At 44.2% G+C, this 18,784-nt stretch overlaps 2 protein-coding genes across 2 annotated transcripts; both read right to left on the bottom strand.

Moving 5' to 3' along the window:
* Positions 1–6,278: 6,278 nt before the first annotated feature.
* On the bottom strand, positions 6,279–9,917 carry LOC104583659 (ubiquitin-conjugating enzyme E2 4). Its single transcript, XM_010236477.2, has 6 exons — positions 9,632–9,917; positions 9,443–9,522; positions 8,997–9,111; positions 8,848–8,900; positions 8,634–8,762; positions 6,279–6,648 (listed from the first exon to the last, which is right to left on the bottom strand). Exons 1-6 carry the CDS (start codon positions 9,673–9,675, stop codon positions 6,515–6,517), a joined length of 555 nt encoding a protein of 184 aa, XP_010234779.1. The 5' UTR covers positions 9,676–9,917; the 3' UTR covers positions 6,279–6,514.
* A 2,913-nt stretch (positions 9,918–12,830) lies between these two features.
* Positions 12,831–18,242, bottom strand: LOC100830434. The gene is made up of 3 exons (XM_010236476.3): positions 18,183–18,242; positions 16,442–18,101; positions 12,831–13,729 (listed from the first exon to the last, which is right to left on the bottom strand). The coding sequence occupies exons 2-3, from the start codon at positions 17,441–17,443 to the stop codon at positions 13,133–13,135; spliced, it is 1,599 nt and encodes a 532-aa protein (XP_010234778.3). The 5' UTR covers positions 17,444–18,101; positions 18,183–18,242; the 3' UTR covers positions 12,831–13,132.
* Between the last annotated feature and the right edge of the window lie 542 nt (positions 18,243–18,784).

Raw genomic sequence — 18,784 nt, 5'->3', positions numbered from 1 at the left:
CCGTGTCCACGTCTACCAGAGCAGTTGACGCCCAGGCCACCACCTCCTGAGCAGGCCGGAGGTTCGTCGTGGCACCAGCCGCAGTCTTCTTTCGACTATTGGCACCAGCAGCAGCCCTCTTTTGAGGCTGGAGGTTCGGCGTGGCACCAGCATCAGCCCTCTTTTGAGGCTGGAGGTTCGTCGTGGCAGCACCAGCAGAGTCCCAGGATGAACTTCGAGTTTCGTCCACAGACCCAGCCACAGGGTATGTATATTTCTATCTATTGTGTTCATTACCGTGACTGCTACGCAATTGTAATGCTAAGTACTTTCCCACATGCATGAGCCTACGGGCATCAGTCGTCGTTGTCCAAATCCTCGTGGGGTAGTGAGCAGGATCACGCTCAAGTAGAGGACTATTCTGTCCAACACAGCTGGATGTTCAGTACTCCGCCACCAGACCCCACACAGGAGGATACACAGTATCGTGAGGATGGGTCCGTGATTCCTCCGCGCAACGTAGTGCCACCTCATAGGTATGGCTGGACCATGCCACAGGCACCCTCGGAACGCCGTCCCAGACGCCGTGCCTGATATTTGGATGTAGGTCCTATGTATGAGAGAGACATGTTACTAATTTTCGCATTCTTATTCAAGTTACATTTGCATATAAATAACGGCAGGACTGAAATACATATGCAATAGAAAGACTGAAATTAAAACCGACAACTTAAAATAGACGGGAAACGGTGGCGGTAAAAGGAGGCGGGAAAAGGAGGCGGGAAACGGTGGCGCAAAAACGAGGCGGGAAACGTTGGCGGGAAAACGAGGCGGGAAACGATGGCGCGAAAAGGAGGCGGGAAACGGTGGCGCGAAAAGGAGGCGGGAAAACCAGGCAGGAAAAAGAGGAGGGAAACGGTGGCGGGAGAATGAGTTTGAGAGCCTATAAATACCTCATCTCCGGTAGTCATCCAAGCATCCTTCCCACTGCTGTTTTTTCCAATATTCCAGTGTCCCCAAATGAGTTTGCCTTGCTCGGACCAGGGCGAGAGGCCGAGGAGGATGAAAGATGCGATGTTGCCTCGGGGGGTGGAACATCTCAGGTGTTGGTGCGGCAATCTATGCAAGGTGAAGGAGGTGACAGATTTTTCAGATAAGCTGGGCATGAGGTTTTTCATGTGCGCGAACTATGAGTATGAACCACCTGTCCCGGTTTCGCCGTACGACAAGCCTCCGGTAAGCACATTTAGGTGTTCTAAAACATGTTTTCTGTGTCATAGCAGATTTGTAACAGTAGGCCTTTTTGTAGTCTCCTCCGCCCCTATGCATGTGGTATCGTTGGATTGACACGGAGATGCCGGATTGGGCGGTGGAAGAGATCAAAACAAGGTCTCGAAATGCATGGCAGCGTTTCCACGCGGAGGAGCGTGCGGAAAAAGCTGCAGCCCAGGAGAAGGAGGAGTAAGAGAGAGAGATGAAAGAGCATAGGGAGGAACAACGTCGTTGGATTGACGAAGCACTAAGGAAAAACAGGGAGAAAGCGCTTGAGATGCAAGAGGAGGAACAAAGGCGCAAGGATGCTCGTGAGGCAGAAAAGGAGAGGCAAAGAGAAAGGACCACCGTGGCAAAGGCTGCAGAAGAATGTGGCGATACGAGCGGAAAATGGCCTCAGTGGACTCAGTAGTGCTTGTGTTTCTAATGTATTTGCTATCTTTAATTATGTCCAATTGCGGTATTACCAATGTATGTTAATTTAGTCGTGACTTGGTTCCGTAACCAGCACATTATCGATGTATGTTAATTTATCCAAATGTCAAGTCTTTCAGTTCAAACAAACCGCAAAGAATCGACACGGAAATTGTCCAGCAAATTATCGATATATGTTACTCTTTATCAAAAAACCGTAAGGATTCGAGACAAAAAATGGGCCTCGGCCGTGTATGCGTTGCTCATGCAACGAACTAGCGGCGAAGACTAATTACTTCCAATCGGATTCGGCGTGTTACTTTTATCCATGTTGTCGAGTATTTTAGTTCAAAAGACCGGAAGGATCCGAAGAAGAAAAAAATTACTTCGAATCGGCGCAGGAAAAATGGAATTACTTCGATCGGGCTGGCCCAAACCGACTGAATCCAGTCGGCCTGGCCCAAACCAACTGGGCCAGTCGGCCTGGGCGAAGCCAACTGGACTTCAGTCGGCCTGGCCGAGGCCGACTGGGCCTACTCGGCTTTGGCCAGGCCGACTGGGCCCAATCGGCCTCGCCTAGCCCGAGGCCGCATTATTTTTGAGATTTTTGAAAAACGCGAATTATTTTCAAAAATGATTAAAAAATTCGTATTATTTAAAAAAAATTAGCCCGCGCGTGGGTGCTTGCGCAGGAGCAGCTAGGGTTGGAGTGCCGCGCGGCCGGACGGGGCGGGGGCGGGCCAGGCTGGGGCAGCGTGATCGGGCTTGGGTTCGGTGGGTCGGTGAGTGGGTCAGCGCCTAGATCAGCGGGCGAGTGAGAGAGATGACTCAGATTTTCTTTTCATTTTTGATTTTTGAGGGACGAGATGACTCAGATTTTTTTTCAGAGCAACGATATGGCTTTAGAGCAACTCTATCCATTACTGATCTTGGCTGGCCCGAAGAGTTGAATTCGTGCTTTCAGTTCAGCTCGCAACGGTCAAAACAGAAACGAACCAAGATCCCAAAATTTCGAAAACTAAAGTAGCGTGCGTTGATTCTCGTGAAAGATAGCAACAAAACCGATTCCAATTGTATTCTAGAAAAAACCCGACTCCAATTCGTCAAACAACAAAGTACGAAGTACAAAAGATCAATTCACGAACCAACACAAATAACAAAGATACTCAACAAACTAAAAACTTCATTGTATTTCTTCGAATTAACCTTCTCTTGATTCATCCTTCGTATCTTGAAACTTACTCGTGTATTCGTTGAACGAATACAACAAGAAAAAATACCAAAAACATGAAAAGACGTGTCGTGAGAAACACTGACTCCATAGCATATGTTGCAATGCCTACACTAGAACGATGAAGAAGCCAGGACACCAATCTTCTAGACGACGATGTCTCCATCGCCAAGTCACCATCGAGAAGAACACAAAACCTAAAAAAAGAAGGTAGCAAAACTTGATGCCAGACGTTGATCCGTGGTTCCTCCCGTCTCTTAAGGCCAGGTCAGCCGTGAGTGACCAGGGGAACCATTGGAGATTGAAACTTCCTCGAAGACAGCGGCGGCTAGGGTTTCTGCTCTTGTAACTTTTCTCCGTTAGCAATTCTTACAAGATGACTCACATAGCAAGGGAGTGTTTGGAACACCTCCAGCTTCTAGCTTCTCTAAAATCCATAAGGAGCAGCACCGAACATCCCAGCTCCACGAAGCTCGATCCGCGGAGCTGCCCATTTTTGTGTACAAACCACAGAGCAAGCCTTTTTGAGATTCCCGGAGCAGCAAAACTCAGAGCGGCCCAAAATTACGACCATTCCGCCACCGCCTAAGTGAACAACGATTTGTTCATTTCTATTCTGTCTCACGATTCTTCCTCCCATGTCATAGTTCGACCGGTAGGCCGTCGGGAGGCCCTTCCCTGCCACCGCCTCCAACCTATGTAGCCTGCCCACCCTCGTCGGAGCCGCACCCCCAGCCACAACTGTTGCCGCATTCCTAGCCGGATAAGTCACCACCACCATGGAGCCACGCGCGCTCGCCTGAGCTGCTGCCCCGATCCGGCCGCCTCATAACAGTGCGCAAACCACGACCTCCTCGGCTGCGTCGAGCTCCGCCCATCCAGCTACCAGTAGGTGGTCTGGCGGCCGCATCATCAACCTCCCGTGCCAGCCGATTCCGTGATTCGGCACCTTTAGATCGACCGCATCCCCAATCCCACGATCCGAGAATATAAATTGCTGTGCCAACTTGGGTTAATGGGCTTCCAGCCCAACAGGAAAGAAGAGCAGTGCCGAACGTTTTTAGCTCCACCCGGGGTGCTGGAATCGGGGCTGAAAGTTGGATCGAATGATTTTTGAGAAGCTGCACAACTTCTGAACACACCGTAAGATGAGAGAGTTGGGGGAGTCTTTGGTTTCCGCACGGAGCAGAAACCGTTGCCTGGGCCGCGTTTGGCAGTAAGGTCGGTGGCAGGGCCTATGCGTGTGTTGGGCCGAGCCGTTCGATGATCCCGTTGTAGGTGCTCTGTGCCGACACCTTTTTTGTTTCTATACATAGGTCTGTGCATGCGAGAGCTACTAAAAATTTGAATAAAATGCACTCATGGTCATTGAACTTGGTTTTGATTCTCAATTTAGTCACTGTATTTTGAAAATCAAAAGTTGCGGTCCGTGAACTTGATGAAATATCCCACATACGGTCACCAGTATTGTATTTTATACATATGTGTTCGTAGGCTGTTTCATTTCAGCTCGCATTTTGCCTCTTGAAAAATAATCCATGAGGACCGAAGCGCATATTTTTGCATTTTTTTTCAGGGGTCAAAATGCAAAAATCTGAGCTGGGCACGGATCCATATGTATAAAATACGGTACCGGTGACTGAGATATTTCGTCAAGTTCATGGACCGTAACTTTCGATTTCCAAAATGCAGTGACTAAATTGAGAATTGAAGCCAAGTTCGGTGACCGTAAGTACATTTCACGCTACAAATTATATAGGCCTATTTTGACTCACGTGATTTCTAAAAGATATTTTTTATCTTATAGACTGTCACGAAAATTCAATTTACACCCTAAACTACGAACCGGCCAAATAACCTTTCTCGAATTTCAATTCCGTTCGTGTAACCCCTTTTGTAGTCTTCCGTGATTCCCAGCCAAAAAATGCCACAATGACGAATAAATTAGTTCGTAAAATAGAGTAAATATCAAGGAACGCTTGTTTTGGAATATATGTACCCCCTCCGTCCAACAAAAGATGTCTCAAGTTTGTCAACATTTAGATGCATCTAGACATGACTTAGTATATAGATGCATTTAAATTTAATCAAAGTTGAGACATCCTTTGTTGAACGGAGGGAATATCAGAAAACCTTAACTGCTTTTTTTACTTTACCACAACATTTGTGCTAATCTGGTACATGAAAATCGTAATTGCACAATCTCGATGCCCAACCATAGATGACCATTGGACCCCGCAAGTCGGTGTCTGCACCTAATTAAGGGCATCTTCAACAATGGTTACTACATGGGTACCAAAAATCGTTAGTCCAATGAGAAGAAAACTTTATAATAATAATGAGGTAGTGGTTACTTGAAGAGGTAACAGATTCTACACAGGAACCAAGAAAAAGAAGAGTATGACATATGGACCCATCAAGAGAGAGAAGAGAATAAGAAAAGAAAAACATATTGCAAAAGAGAGAGAAGAAAATTAGTACCCACCACCATTGTAGATGCCCTAAGAAGATATGACCGGTTCGGGTTCAACCTTCAAAGGTGCATGCTTGCCGACTGCGACGGGCACCACACTCTAGCTACTGAAGTAACGCGGTATGATACGCTAGCACAAATTAAAAATTCAACCACTCTCCACCCAGATCAATGTTGTAGATCTGTAGCGGACGTAGAGTCTTTCTAGCGCGTTGATCGTGTCCTCCTCCTCGTCAATCCTACGTACAGTTTGTCCTAGCGCCTCCAAGGTGAGTGGGGATGTGATCTCATGCCAAAGCTCTACAAAATGATTGATTCGAGTCTCGATGATAGATCAACGGTAGAAGCAAGGAGTGTATGTGCGAGTTGGTGACACCCAACACTGTTTTATTATAAGTGCATTTATCTTGTTTTGAGACTCCCAGCGGTCATAAATATGAAAACATTCATTGACACGATGCAACATGTGAGCCTACAAAATTTGTTTTCCTGGCAATATGGCTCCCAAGTTGTTTTTTCCTCTTTTTTGGGCGGAGGACCCAAAATGTTGTATTGTCCGGTTAATGCATATTGGCAAGTTATTGCATACCATTCAGGATGGCTCATATTCGCTCTAAAGAGAAAGGAGTACTTTTAGCTACCTTTGTGAAGCACTGAAGCAGGAAAGCTGGCAAACCTATAGAATATCAAATTTGTTGAGAATCGAGGATAGTGTTTTCTTACCGAAAACCTTGTCAGCACTGCGACCTCCCGTCCATGCAAATTTGCAGCCAATTTGGCTGAGCATGGGTCTTAAAATCCAAACAAACTAGTACAAAATGTCATCAGCCAATACCCAATAGCGTGCACTTGAATTAGCAAGGTGATAAGCAAGCAGAAGCAGTCCACCCATCAAGGACACAGCCATTCTTACGCGACAAGTTACCTTGTTATTCTTTGAAACGAATCCACAGATCTACACAGGCTGATGGTTCAAAGTGTACGCGACGCTGCAAATTCAATCGTCAATTGAAGGAAACAACATTGGACAAAATACAAGTACACTTATTTACATGACATCCAAAGTTCCTTTTTCCCAGATTTTGAGCATCTGTTTGATTGCAATTTTTGCAACCAACATTGTATATGACAGGTTGTGGAAACGACTAAGGATCTGGTTTGCCCAGTATATCCTCATCCCCAGAGTCGTCTTCTTCTTCGCTAAGCTCTTCTTCATCACTGGACTTATCTTCAGGGGTTATGCCAGCATCCTCTGGTTTCGCGTACTTCTGGCAATATTCTGCAGAAGCAAGATAAAACAAGTTAGCTTTCTAAGTATCACGTGTCAGGACTCAGGAAACATAACAATGCATATGCATATTTGACCGACAAAAAATAAGTGCCGCAATATATGCATATTGAAATGAAAGACCAGAATGTTGTGAATATCCCATACGGGCTCATGTCTACATTCCAAGATAATACACCGTATACATAGAATTGCATGATCTCTAGTATTATTCCATGACTGAAAAAACATAGTACAAGTACTAGCAAAAGAGAAAATCCCTCTAGGAATGAGCGTATGAGCATAATCTCGGTTTAACAGGCTGGATTTCTTTTACCAACCAATCAATCTGAAATCTTGCTAGATTAACTGGTTTAAGTAGAAAGTAGCATGTGTAACTGGTTTAGTCAAGTTCTGCAGCACGCTAAAAGATGCCTGGAGAGAAGCAGCAAAAGCGCACAGCGGATGAGCAATGGTCAGTGCACAGACAGTGCAAGTTGAATGTTTCAACATAAATATATTAAAGAAAAGGAATACCATAAGTTTGGCATGTAGAGCTGAAGAACTTTATTTTCGAGAGAACATCCACAACACAAACTCGTCTATTTCAATATTCTTCATTTGAACAGTTTAAATTAAGAAGACACAAATACACAATTACATGAACACCTGTCTAGCACCGCCTAGGTGGCTCTCGTGCCTAGCCTACATAAAATCATTTCCAGTATGTTAACAAATTAGCAACTGGAAGAATAGCACTATTGGTAGCATCAGGATGAAAGAACTAACCAATCCAAATTAGATCAGCAACACATTCACGAAACCATAAACAGATATACTAAGATCCGTATGTAAAGAGCAAATGCCTCAACATGACGCACAAAGGAGTAGAAAGCACCAGAAGTCTAGAATAACTAAAGCTCTAAAATGGCAGTTCCCTTAAAAACAGATTTGTTCGAGGCAGAACAAGACAAACAGAAGATGCATTTTTGCGGTCCTAGAAGGTGCTGTGCACAGCCGAAATAAGCAAGCGTTGGAGCATATACTGCTTCATCGGGAGACCAAGTCACTGGAGATTCCGAGATTGCCTTGGCGAAGAAGAGGAGGAAGGCCGTCTCCATGCTTACACTGTGTGCCTGCCAAGGGCTTCAGGCGCTTTCACTGACGGATGCTGCTGTTTCTGATGACTGATTATCCTGAAGGAGGCTCCGTTTGTCAGGATTTTGATGCTGAGAAGGTGGAATCGAGCTTAATATCTATCATGTAGCTTCTCGTGGAGCAATGGTTGTAATGGGGTTCTGTAGAACTTTTTCCGTCAGCCTGCCTTTTGGCTGTTTCCTATTTGCGCTACATACGCTGAAGTCTGAAGTTTGTGTCATTTATCAAGAGATGAATGGAACAGGGGCGGGGCCCTAATGATCTAAAAAATAATGTCAATGCATTTACATAATCAAGGTACCCTGAAAGCATCATGTTCTTAACAGCTAGCTTGGTAAGTGAAAATATTTTGCGTCCTTTTATTCTTCGTTTAGTTGAAACTATATGTTGCTATTAGGACCAGCAAATCATAATCACGTTTGGAAGTTGGACATGATTTTAGTGGTTCAAGTAATATTTATGCCGAAGCACGGTAACATTCAATCCGCATAATGTAACAAAATTGGCTTTCTTCACAGGTATGACGGAGTCCATACCTTCACAAAAAAAAGGAGTCCTCCTATGTTTTAGACTAAACAACTTCTTTTGTTGACAGGTAGCTTTTTTTCAAGTAAACAACTTAACATAACAAACGTACCATGGAAGACCATAGGAACACTAATAACTGGTTTCTTTGGTTCATATGCCATGTCCATGAAGACAATAAAGTAAATTAAATGTGTCTCAAACAAACTTGCAAGGTGGCTTGTCATATGGAAGGCAAAATGCTGTGGGCATGAAATACATGATGAGAGGGTAGATATCAACATCAATTAGTGGATAATGCCGAACCACATCACCTTTCACTTTTTGTTCATAAGAAGGGCGATCACGCATCATCAGCGCAGCAGCCTCTCCATTTAATGGATCTGACGGATTTGGGTATAGTAAAAGCTGTGGAAGGAAGACTTCGAACACATTTACTAGATCTACAAGAATTTGAGAAGTTAAGATCAGATTATACAACCTATAATTAGTGAATGGTCATACAGATAGTAAGCAGCGAGTGCTCACCAAACATTGGGCTCCACGTTTGGTTGATGACATCCAGACAGACCGAACCAGACCTACATTTCAAGGGCAAACAAAACGTTGGTCAGAACCATCCGAGTTCCTGAGATTCGTGCATGCTAAGAAAAATAATTTGATGATAAAAAGCTCACATTTCATCCACATTCGGGTGATAAATCTTATTAATGAAACCGATCGATGGGGATTTGTAAGGATAAGCATCAGGCAATTCTACTCTAACCTTCCAGACACCACCTTGATAAATACCTATCAAATTTAGAACACATCCACAATTCATTAGAAAATATAGCTTTTCTTCCAACACAACTGGAGAAAAAATTTAAATTCGCTGAAACGAGAACATGCTCCAGGTCGACTGACCGAGCGAGCAAATCATCCTGCATATAGCAAAAGTAACCTAAATCCTGAGCTAAACCACTAAGCACTAAAGAATGTCGTACGATCAACAGGCAGGTTCACAATTTTCGCCAAAGTTGCTTTGCCCTACATCTACATCTAGATCAGAAATGGGTAACATAAACGCAGATCACGAGCACAAGAAGCATGATTGAAACCAGATTTTGCGCAAGGATCGTACTTTCAGTAGGGCCTCGGAATTCCACGAAGAATTCCTGCATCCCATCGTTCACCATCTCCACCTTGTAGTCGCTCATCATCCTGCAACAACAACCACCAAGAAAGCCCCAAACGAAATCCAGATTAGAACAGAGCCGCCAAGAAAGGAATCAACCGCTTGTACCATAATATCAAATCCCAAGATCCTCACAGCTTCATGAGGTCCATCTCGCGGCGCTTGCTTGGGGAAGACATCTTGAGGCCAGAGAGAGGAAATCTTCCCTTCCTCCGGAGACGCGTTTCTTGGGGATAAGGGAGGAGGCAGAGAAAAAGAAAAGGAGAAGAGATTGAGCTGCTTGTGACGGTGCGTGCGTCGTCGTCCTCCCCTGCACCTGCGCGAGATTTATTTATTTTTATTGCTGCTGCAGAGGGAGGGGAACAGAGAGACAGAGACAAGCACACAGGGCGAACAAAGCTAAATAAAAATAAGAAAAACTAGGACGTTTGGCACCCGAATTTCACGACGTTTTGTATCTCGTACGGCAACGATAGGCTGAGTTATGCTGGGCCGACACAGAGAAAGGAAATAGCACAATTGATTTTAGAAATGTAAAAAATATTACAGGTTTGGCCCATCACCTAGTATATAGCGGCTTGTGTACCGGGCGAATTTCCAAATGGCACAAGCCAGGTCTACCGGGCCTTTTATTCTGAAAAAAGGTCTACCGGGCTTTTAATGACCTAATAAGAGCATCTCCAATGATAGGTCGTAAGTTATATTGTGCCTGCAGCACGGATGGAGAGTGTGGCAGGGTGTCGGAGGCAGCAGAAAGGTATCTGCTGCTTCCCGACAGTGACGGCGAGAGGGTCATGCACAATGATCACTGGCAAGCACAACGGCGCGGCGCCCCACCCCACAACTCGGTCGCGTCTTCTCCTTTTTCTATGATTCGTGAACCTGAAGCTGAGCTAGACGAGACCGACTATGAGGACTGTGTCGAGGTCATGATGGCCTACTGGTTGTTTCATATTATTTTTAGGGTTTTGCTTGTTCAAATAATTGTGTTTTGTATTTGTATTTGATTCAATCTGGAAATGGATTTTTGTATTTGAAATGGTGCACCATTTGTTGTGTTGGCATAGAAATTGTTTGAGATATTTTGGGATGATTTTTCTGCATGGAAATCTAAATGATGATTTCGAATTTTTCTGCGTTAAAACCATGAAGATATTTTCTGCATTTGTTGAGTATCTGTGCAGACGAAAGAAAAAATAATTAATTTGCTGCAGAGTGGGTTTGGGGTGCGCCCGGGGCCCAGCCATGTTTTTATTTTCTCCAAGATGCTATCCGTGGCGAGTGGTACGTGATCGCCACTGATGAGCCACTCCATCAGCGGCACGTAATCTGCATCATCCGCCACTGACGGCAATATTCACCCGCCACTAATGGCGTGTTCCGTTGTAGCACATCATGAAACCTAGCGCTAGACTTCCGAGGCATGGTGGCTTTGACTATGGGCTGCTGCAGGTGGAGATCAGAAGTCACTGCTTGTGGGTCTCAAACAGTGACCTCGCCGATCATTCTGCAAACAAGAGGTCAAAACAAATCTACTCCCTGCGTCCAACAAAGGATGTCTCAATTTTGATTAAATTTGAATGCATCTATACACTAAGTTATGTCTACGTACATCCGAATTTTAACAAATTTGAGACATCTTTTGTTGGACGGAAGGAGTACATCGCAGTTGGCGGAGGAAGGACACGCTTCTGTCTAGAGTATGTGGTCATTGCCGCACAAATTAGAAGCCGCCGCTGCCGCTTCCTGTGAGTTGAGCTGCCACCGTAGTAGGAGTACAAATGAAACTCTCTATCAGACTACTGATAGGAAGAGTTTTCCAAAAACTCTCCCCAACAATACCCAGCTTCATCGCAGGTCAACCAAGCTTGCTGAGATAAGAGTAATTGGGTGCTTCAATTGTGCGGTCGAGGCATCACTTTGTGCGGTCTAAGCCAAATAAAAATAAGAAAAAGAGGATGTTTGGCACCCGAGCTCCACGGCGCTTTGTATCTTGTACGTCAATGATGGGCTGAATTATGCTGGGCCACCACAGATAAGGAAAATAGCACAATTGATTTTAGAAATGTAAAAAAGATTACAGGTTTGGCCCATCACCTAGTATACAACGGCATGTGTACCGGGCCAGTTTCGAAATGGCACAAGCCAGGTCTACCGAGCTTTTTATTCTGAAAAAAAGATATACCGGACTTTTAATGACCTAATAAGAGCATTTCCAATGGTAGATTGTAAGTTATATTGTGCCTGCGGCATGGATGGAGAGTGTGGCGGGGTGTCGTAGGCAGCCGGAAGATATCTGTTGCGTCCCGACAGCAACGGCGAGAGGGTCATGCACAACGGTGACTGCCAAGCACAACGGCGCGGCGCCCCACCCCACAACTCGGTCGCGTCTTCTCCCTTTTCTATGATTTGTGAATCTGAAGCTGAGCTGGACGAGACCGACTCTGAAGACTTTGTCGAGGTCATGATGGCTTACTGGTTGTTTCATATTATTTTTAGGGTTTTTGCTTGTTCAAGTAACTGTGTTGATTTGAGAGAATCTTGCTTCAATCTGGAAAGGGATTTTTGTATTTGAAATGGTGCACCATTTATTGTGTTGGCATAGAAATTGTTTGAGATTATTTTTCCGTGTGGAAATCTAAATGATGATTTCGAATTTTTCTGCGTTGAAACCATGAAGATATTTTCTGCATTTGTTGAGTATCTGTGCAGATGAAAGAAAGAAAAATGAATTTGCTGCAAAGTGGGTTTGGGGTGCGCCTGGACGGCTGGGCCCAGCCATGTTTTTATTTTCTCCGAAATGCTATTAGTGACGAGTGGTACGTGACCGCCCACCCCATCAGCGGCACGTAATTTGTGGCGGCTGAAACCTCATCCGTCACTGATGACGTGTTCCGCTGCAGTACATCATGAAAGCACTAGACTTTCGAGGGCACGGTGGAGGTGACTGGGCTGCTGCAGGCTCGTGGGTCTCAAACAGTGACCTCGCTGATCATGCTGCAAACAAGAGGTCAAACCAAATGTACATCGCGGTTGGCGGAGGGAGAAGGACACGCTTCTGTCTAGAGTATGTGGTCATGGCCGCACAAATTAGAAGCCGCCGCTGCCGCTTGTTGTGAGTTGAGCTGCCACCGTAGCAGGAGTACAAATGAATCTCTGTATGAGACTACTGATAAGAAGAGTTTCCCAAAAACTCTCCCCAACAAAATCCAGCTTCATCGTTGGTCAACCAAGCTTAATAAGAGAAGAGTAATTGGGTGCTTCAAGTGTGCGCTCTAGGCATCACTTGCTGCGAGAAGAGCAGCATGAACTATATATATTTCATTCCAGAAAATGAGACAATTGTAAAGCTACCTTGTTAAAGAAAGCCTAAATGTCGACAGAACAGTATAATATTTGGGTCCAACAAGGGGCAACGAGCAACGGGGCTATTAACAGGAACACAAGTCTTAATGACAACACCAATTTAAGTCTTCTTACAATCTCCAGTAACCAATCGACGAATATCAACCTAAGCAACCTTCCTCTGATAACCTATCGGACACTCCATAACCTAAGAACCCCTTTTGAGTTCCTAAGGGAGAAGCAGAGATGGAACTAGCCTGACCAACGATTTTTTTTTTGTAGGAAGCCAGGCTAGATTGAATCATCGTCACTATCCACATCATTTGGAGTGAGCCGATTCTGGTACGCTCTTCGCCGCAGCTGGAAAACATTGTAATAATAACTCACAAGTCCTTTTCTGCTCTTGGAAACCAAGACATGATCCGGTTTGTCCCAGAAACTGTTCTTAGATGATGGCAGACCATTTTGGATAGCATCGTTGAATTTCTCCTCTTCATCCTTTGTCCATGTCAATGCTGCATCCTCACCGATACGATCAAACCCCATTGCATAAAAAGCTGAGCCCAGCTCGCGCTTCAGTAAAATCTTCTTCTCAGTCACATGAAATCTAATACAAGCAATGGAACCTGGGAGTTGGCAGTTGCACTTGTCTGGTCTGCCCATACCAATAGTGTCAGCGTCAAGGGCTTCATTACTTTCTGGAGGCAAAAGAGGTTGTCCAAGAAATCTCAACACATGTGGCTCATCATAAGGTAATGAAGGCCATTCTGGAACATCTGCTACGCCACAAAGCCGAATTCGGGCACTAGAAAACCTGTCCCATCTCTCATCTGCAGACAGTTCATCCCATCCATTGGACTGTGTCTGCTCCTCAGCTGCAAGTCCATTCTGCATGAACAAAAAATGATCTCTTATAGATTTTCAGAGCACCTCCTTAACATGAATAGACGTTCTCACACAAGAGAAAATAAATAAATAAAATAAAAACATAGTTCAGAATGCATGACAGCAGTTTTAAGTTCTCTGATGATCATACGTGTGGTCTCTAAGCAGAAATAGAGAGTTCATGCCACCAAAACAAACTGGAAGGGCCTATAAGAAAGTACATGGTGTCAACTGCAGCATATATCAAGTGGCATAGCACAACAAAACAATCTTAATTACTCAGTCTTGCCATGCTACAACTAGAGGAAGCACAATATAACACCGGACCTTTGATAAGGTCGGAAGGATTTAGAGTGGTTCATATGACTGAAGAAATATATACCAAATCCACTCACACTAAAATGTTTCAAGATATTCTTACAGTTAGCTTGTGCTACCTTAGTCTTATGACCACTACCAAGATAAGCTTAAACCGCCGTCAGAGAGAACTCGAACTTCAGATCATTCCCTGAATTAAATTCTATTTGCAAAAGCATGTAATAATCATATCCGAAATATCGAAAAGCCTAGAGGATTATTAATAAGCCAACTGAGTTGTCAGTTTACAGATATATGCATCCACTGCAATATTTACATTCTGAAAAACTTTCCAAATATGTTTTTTTTGCGGATCAACTTTCCAAATATGTAGCTACACCTCATCCTTATGTTAACCAGGTTTTCAAATGTGTCATAATCATTTTGACTTGCAAAATTTGGTAGCAAACCGAAAAGGCCTGATAAACTATACAGCTGTAAATCATTTTGAGACATTTCCAGTAACATGCTAAATACCAAATTTGTATGTGGAAGATATTGACCCTCCAACAGACGTTCTTGATGTTGTTAGCCATGAACACTATAAAAATGATCTCAACTGTGCAAGATGAACCACACCAAATCTAGACCGCCACAAACGAGGCAGAGCATGCAGGGGTCAACAGATTCACAGACCCAGGATGTGTAAGTATGTTCAAGTTTGAAGTGCTCAGAAGCCGAATAGTGTTAGAAATAATACCCCTTTTTGCCTGGTCTTCAAGCAGATTAGCTTGAACCGTGTTAATTGGTCTCACGTTATTGGTTTACAGCGAATGAAGGTAGATTTACCAATGAGTCACGAAATGCTATGGTCCTTCCAGATGATATCTGAATTTCTTCAGAAGTAATTCGTCGAGATCATGCGCACTATTTGTATTAACCCAAACAATATTAAAAAATATTCTAAAGTACAGCTGGATATATCCAATCTATTCTTGAAATAGACAAGTCGCACACACTCCCTTTCCGAAAGAAATCAAAACACCACGCGCCAACTCAGAACCTTTGTTGGGCTATGCTTGGACGGGCTGAAGCTGGAGGAAGCTTTCTTGGGCTACAAATGATGAGGAGATACTAATATGCAAACCATTTGTCTGACTCTGCTATAAGGTTGTAGTACTAATCAAGTCATATTAGTTAGTTCTCTCTGAAATTTCACATAGAACAGTTGGCATGGTATCAGTTTGAGTTTTACCAAGGAAAGCAAATAATTAAAGAGATTGTTGGTGCACCACCATCGGCGTATTCTCTAACTATAAATAGGTAAAAGATGGTATAGTTTTAATAAGCTGCACCTTGGATTCTATAGCTGCAAACAAACCACTCGTGGTAAGCACTAGCAGAACCTCTCACGTGGGATTAACCAAAAGAGGGTTGTGCTACAACTCTATGAGGTGCACCGATATTTCACAAACATGTTGAATTTTGCAGTTATACCTAGGGATACATTTCAATTTTAAAGTAAACAAGCAATTCAGCTGGTTCAATGCATGTGAAATATATAATATTGAAGTGTTTTGAGTCAAATTGCAGTGATTGTGAGCTCAGAATCTATATAAGAGCCACAACCTTGTGATAGTAGTCCCAATGTCCATGCAGCCCAGTTAGTATTCACTATTCAGCCTTCACCGTGCATGTGTGACTCGGTAGTCTAAGGTTTCCGGTTCAATCGCCGCCTGCAACTGCTAGAGTTTGTGTTTATACCAAATTTCTGTCCAAAGAGAACTTGAAGTAGACCGAACAGGGTCTGTTCAATACATTTTTCTTGGAAAAAGCTACCATTGTTTTACCTTGTAACTACGATTATAACAACACTATATATGGAAAATGTTATGTTTCCCTTTCTCCAAAATAAGATGGGCCACACATACAATGGACCAGAAGTAGAGGCATGTTAAAGATCACCATCGCTGAGGTTTCTGGACCCCTTAGATGGGAAAAGAATGAGGAAGGAAGAGAACTTCATATTCCTTGGGCTAGATGGAAAATGGCCGTGCCAAAATAGTGGAAAATGCTCTAGCATTCCTAATGATGCCCCCTAGTCAGGCACGTGAACAATGATATGTAATTCTCGTTTGATGAATAATAGCACTTGTGTACAGGAGTACAGGTAAATCTAAGGACCAACATCTATAATTGGACAAAATTAAAAAAATGACAAAATCATGAATCTAGATCCACCACTGAATGAACAGAACCATAAAATCAAACATACTCCCTCCGATCCATAATAAGTGTCTCAGATTTAGTACAAGTTTGTACTAAGTTAGTGCAAAATCTGAGACACTTATTATGGATCGGAGGGAGTATTATATTCATCTCATATGTAAGGATCAAAATTGCGTGGCACGGGATTACCTGCGGCGAAGCAGTCATCTCGCGACGGAGCATGAGCATCAAGGGGAACTGGCTGCCAGGACTCTGTCCAACGATCGAATGTTCACCTGGGCTCTTCGCCACAAGGCGGACCCAGTTAAGCATCTCCACAAGCACATTCCTCTTCCGCTTCAGCTGAGATGATCCGGCGCTCGCGTGGTCCTTATGGGGCGACATGAACTTGCCTTTCTTCGCCTTCGATCGGTGGTCTGCATTGCCACTGCTCTCGACCACCCCATCCTGCTTCCGTGGCTTCCAGATGCTCTGCTCCAGGAGGGAGAGATACTTGGCGTACACCAGCTTGATGGCGGAGTAAGCGGTCGGTTCGAGACCTAGCGCCACAGCGACGGCCGCCCAGGAGGACACGGCGGCGAATCCGCCGCGAGAGCGCACAGCAAGATACAAGCGGAGCAGGTCCACCGGGCGGTCGGCCACGAACACAGGAGGCATTGCAAGAGTCGGGAGCGCACATGGTACCTGCACCTCGGCCAGGAAGGCAGCGAGTACGTCGACGAAAAGGGCGGGCGCCCCCGCTTCGGTGAGCTCACCGTCGGGGATCTCCAGCCCCGCGAGGTGTCCTCGGGCGCGGAGCTCGCCGATGACGCAGCGCAGGGAGAGGACCATGTAGGACGGGCCTATGGAGATGGCCGGTTGCGGCGGCGGCGCCGGCAGGGCAGGTGCCCCAAGGGCTGGCGCGTGGTCGGGGTTTGGGTTTTCGGCGTCTGTTTTGAAAGGGGGCGCGGAGGAACTCGAGGTAGCAGGTGGTGGTGGCGGTGGATTCGGAGGCGTGGCCATTTTTGCCCGCACGCCCTTTAGGTTGGCTGAAAGTCCTCCTCTTCTTCCTGATTTGATGCTTAAGTCTGGGGAGATGGAAAAGGCATCTTCGACTTCGAGGGAGGAATGAGTCCAATGGTTTAAATGTTGGTTTGTGTTTTTCGACAGAATAATTTCAACTGATGGGCTCAAAACCCTAAAATGTTGCATTCATCACTTCGCAATGTCATTGAGCGTTCATTTGCTGTTCTAAAGCAAAAATGACGCATATTAAAATCTATGCCAAGTTTCAAGTCTCGAGCACAAACGAGGATCATTGTAGCTTGCATTGCCTTGCACAATTTCATTCATGATAGAAAGTTGCCTGATATGGAATTTGATAGCTGTGATGCAGATGAAGAATACATGGCTGAAGGGGCCGAGGTTGGAAAAGGGGATGACGGTTCAGAGGGAGAGAACGGATATGTCGTTCCCGAGGGACCTGGCGTGGTTACCATGAACATCATTCGTGATAGGATCGCCAATGCTTTGTTTGCTGCGAGAGCGAGGTAGTTTAGCTATGTCCATGGCATACATTATCGCGTGAACCATATATATTTTGTGTTATAGTATAGAACGAAGGTCTTTATTTCTTATGTAAACAATAATTAGAATCAAAATTAATTTTTTCTTCGTCGTCACAATAAAAGCAAAAGCAAAGATCATAAATTTACGATCAATTCACATATAAACAGTCTTCAGATAATTAAAAAATAAAAGCAGTTGTTCTAACCAATCACGCTTCCTGCTTTTCCACAGCATGAAAAGCAAAACAGTTTTTTCCGAAAGTAAAGCAGAACCAAACGCACCCTAAGGCTTCTATATCATCCTACGACATGAGATAAGATAATTAGTAAACATTTTGATTTTAACGAGAACCACAACATGCTGTATAACTAGGTCGGCTAACCTTCATGGATCTGAAGGTCTTAGGAGGAAGAACTCAACAGAGGCGTTGCTCGTGCTCACCTGACAATCGCAAAGAAACAGACTATTAAAAAAACAATTAGCTTACAAAATGGGTTCAACTCTAACATATTTGAAGTGTTGAAATATCAATGGCACACCACAACAGTAGATTAACCACAATATAAAAGTCGATAGAAGCATGGCGAGAAAATAAACATGCATGCTAATTAAGTTTGATAGATGCAGCTATTTGATTGGTTTCTATATGCAGCAGGTAATAACTGTCGTCAATTAATTATTCGATTGGCTTCTATATGCAGCAGGTAATAACTGTCGTCAATTAATTACTAATAATCAGCTACTTATGCAAACATAGAACAGCCAGGATATACTAGAACTGCAGGTTATACAAAGCAACGATCCACATGGTAAAAAGAACACACAAGATTTAGATACAGTCAAAGGACACATCAATTCATAAATCAACTGCAAAACCTACACACTGATAACCACCCAATAAAATGCCATTAAATCATTACTGCTACTTAATTTGCAGTTGCATCCGTGGTAGCCCGTAGGCTCGTACGTCGTCCCAACTTCACA

The sequence above is a fragment of the Brachypodium distachyon genome, chromosome 3 (genome assembly GCF_000005505.3).
Source record: "Brachypodium distachyon strain Bd21 chromosome 3, Brachypodium_distachyon_v3.0, whole genome shotgun sequence".
NCBI lineage: Eukaryota > Viridiplantae > Streptophyta > Magnoliopsida > Poales > Poaceae > Brachypodium > Brachypodium distachyon.
Note: the sequence above shows the minus strand (reverse complement) of the source record. Positions and strands in the feature narration are given on the sequence as shown.

Coding starts and splice junctions, on each gene's coding strand:
- LOC104583659 (XM_010236477.2), bottom strand. CDS start 9,675: ATGTCTTCCCCAAGCAAGCGCCGCGAGATGGACCTCATGAAGCT. Junction 8,763..8,847: donor AACGTGGAGCCCAATGTTTG/GTGAGCACTCGC, acceptor AAATTCTTGTAG/ATCTAGTAAATGTGTTCGAA. Junction 6,649..8,633: donor TTATGAACAAAAAGTGAAAG/GTGATGTGGTTC, acceptor TTGCTTCTGCAG/AATATTGCCAGAAGTACGCG.
- LOC100830434 (XM_010236476.3), bottom strand. CDS start 17,443: ATGCAACATTTTAGGGTTTTGAGCCCATCAGTTGAAATTATTCTGTCG. Junction 13,730..16,441: donor AGATGACTGCTTCGCCGCAG/GTAATCCCGTGC, acceptor TTGTTCATGCAG/AATGGACTTGCAGCTGAGGA.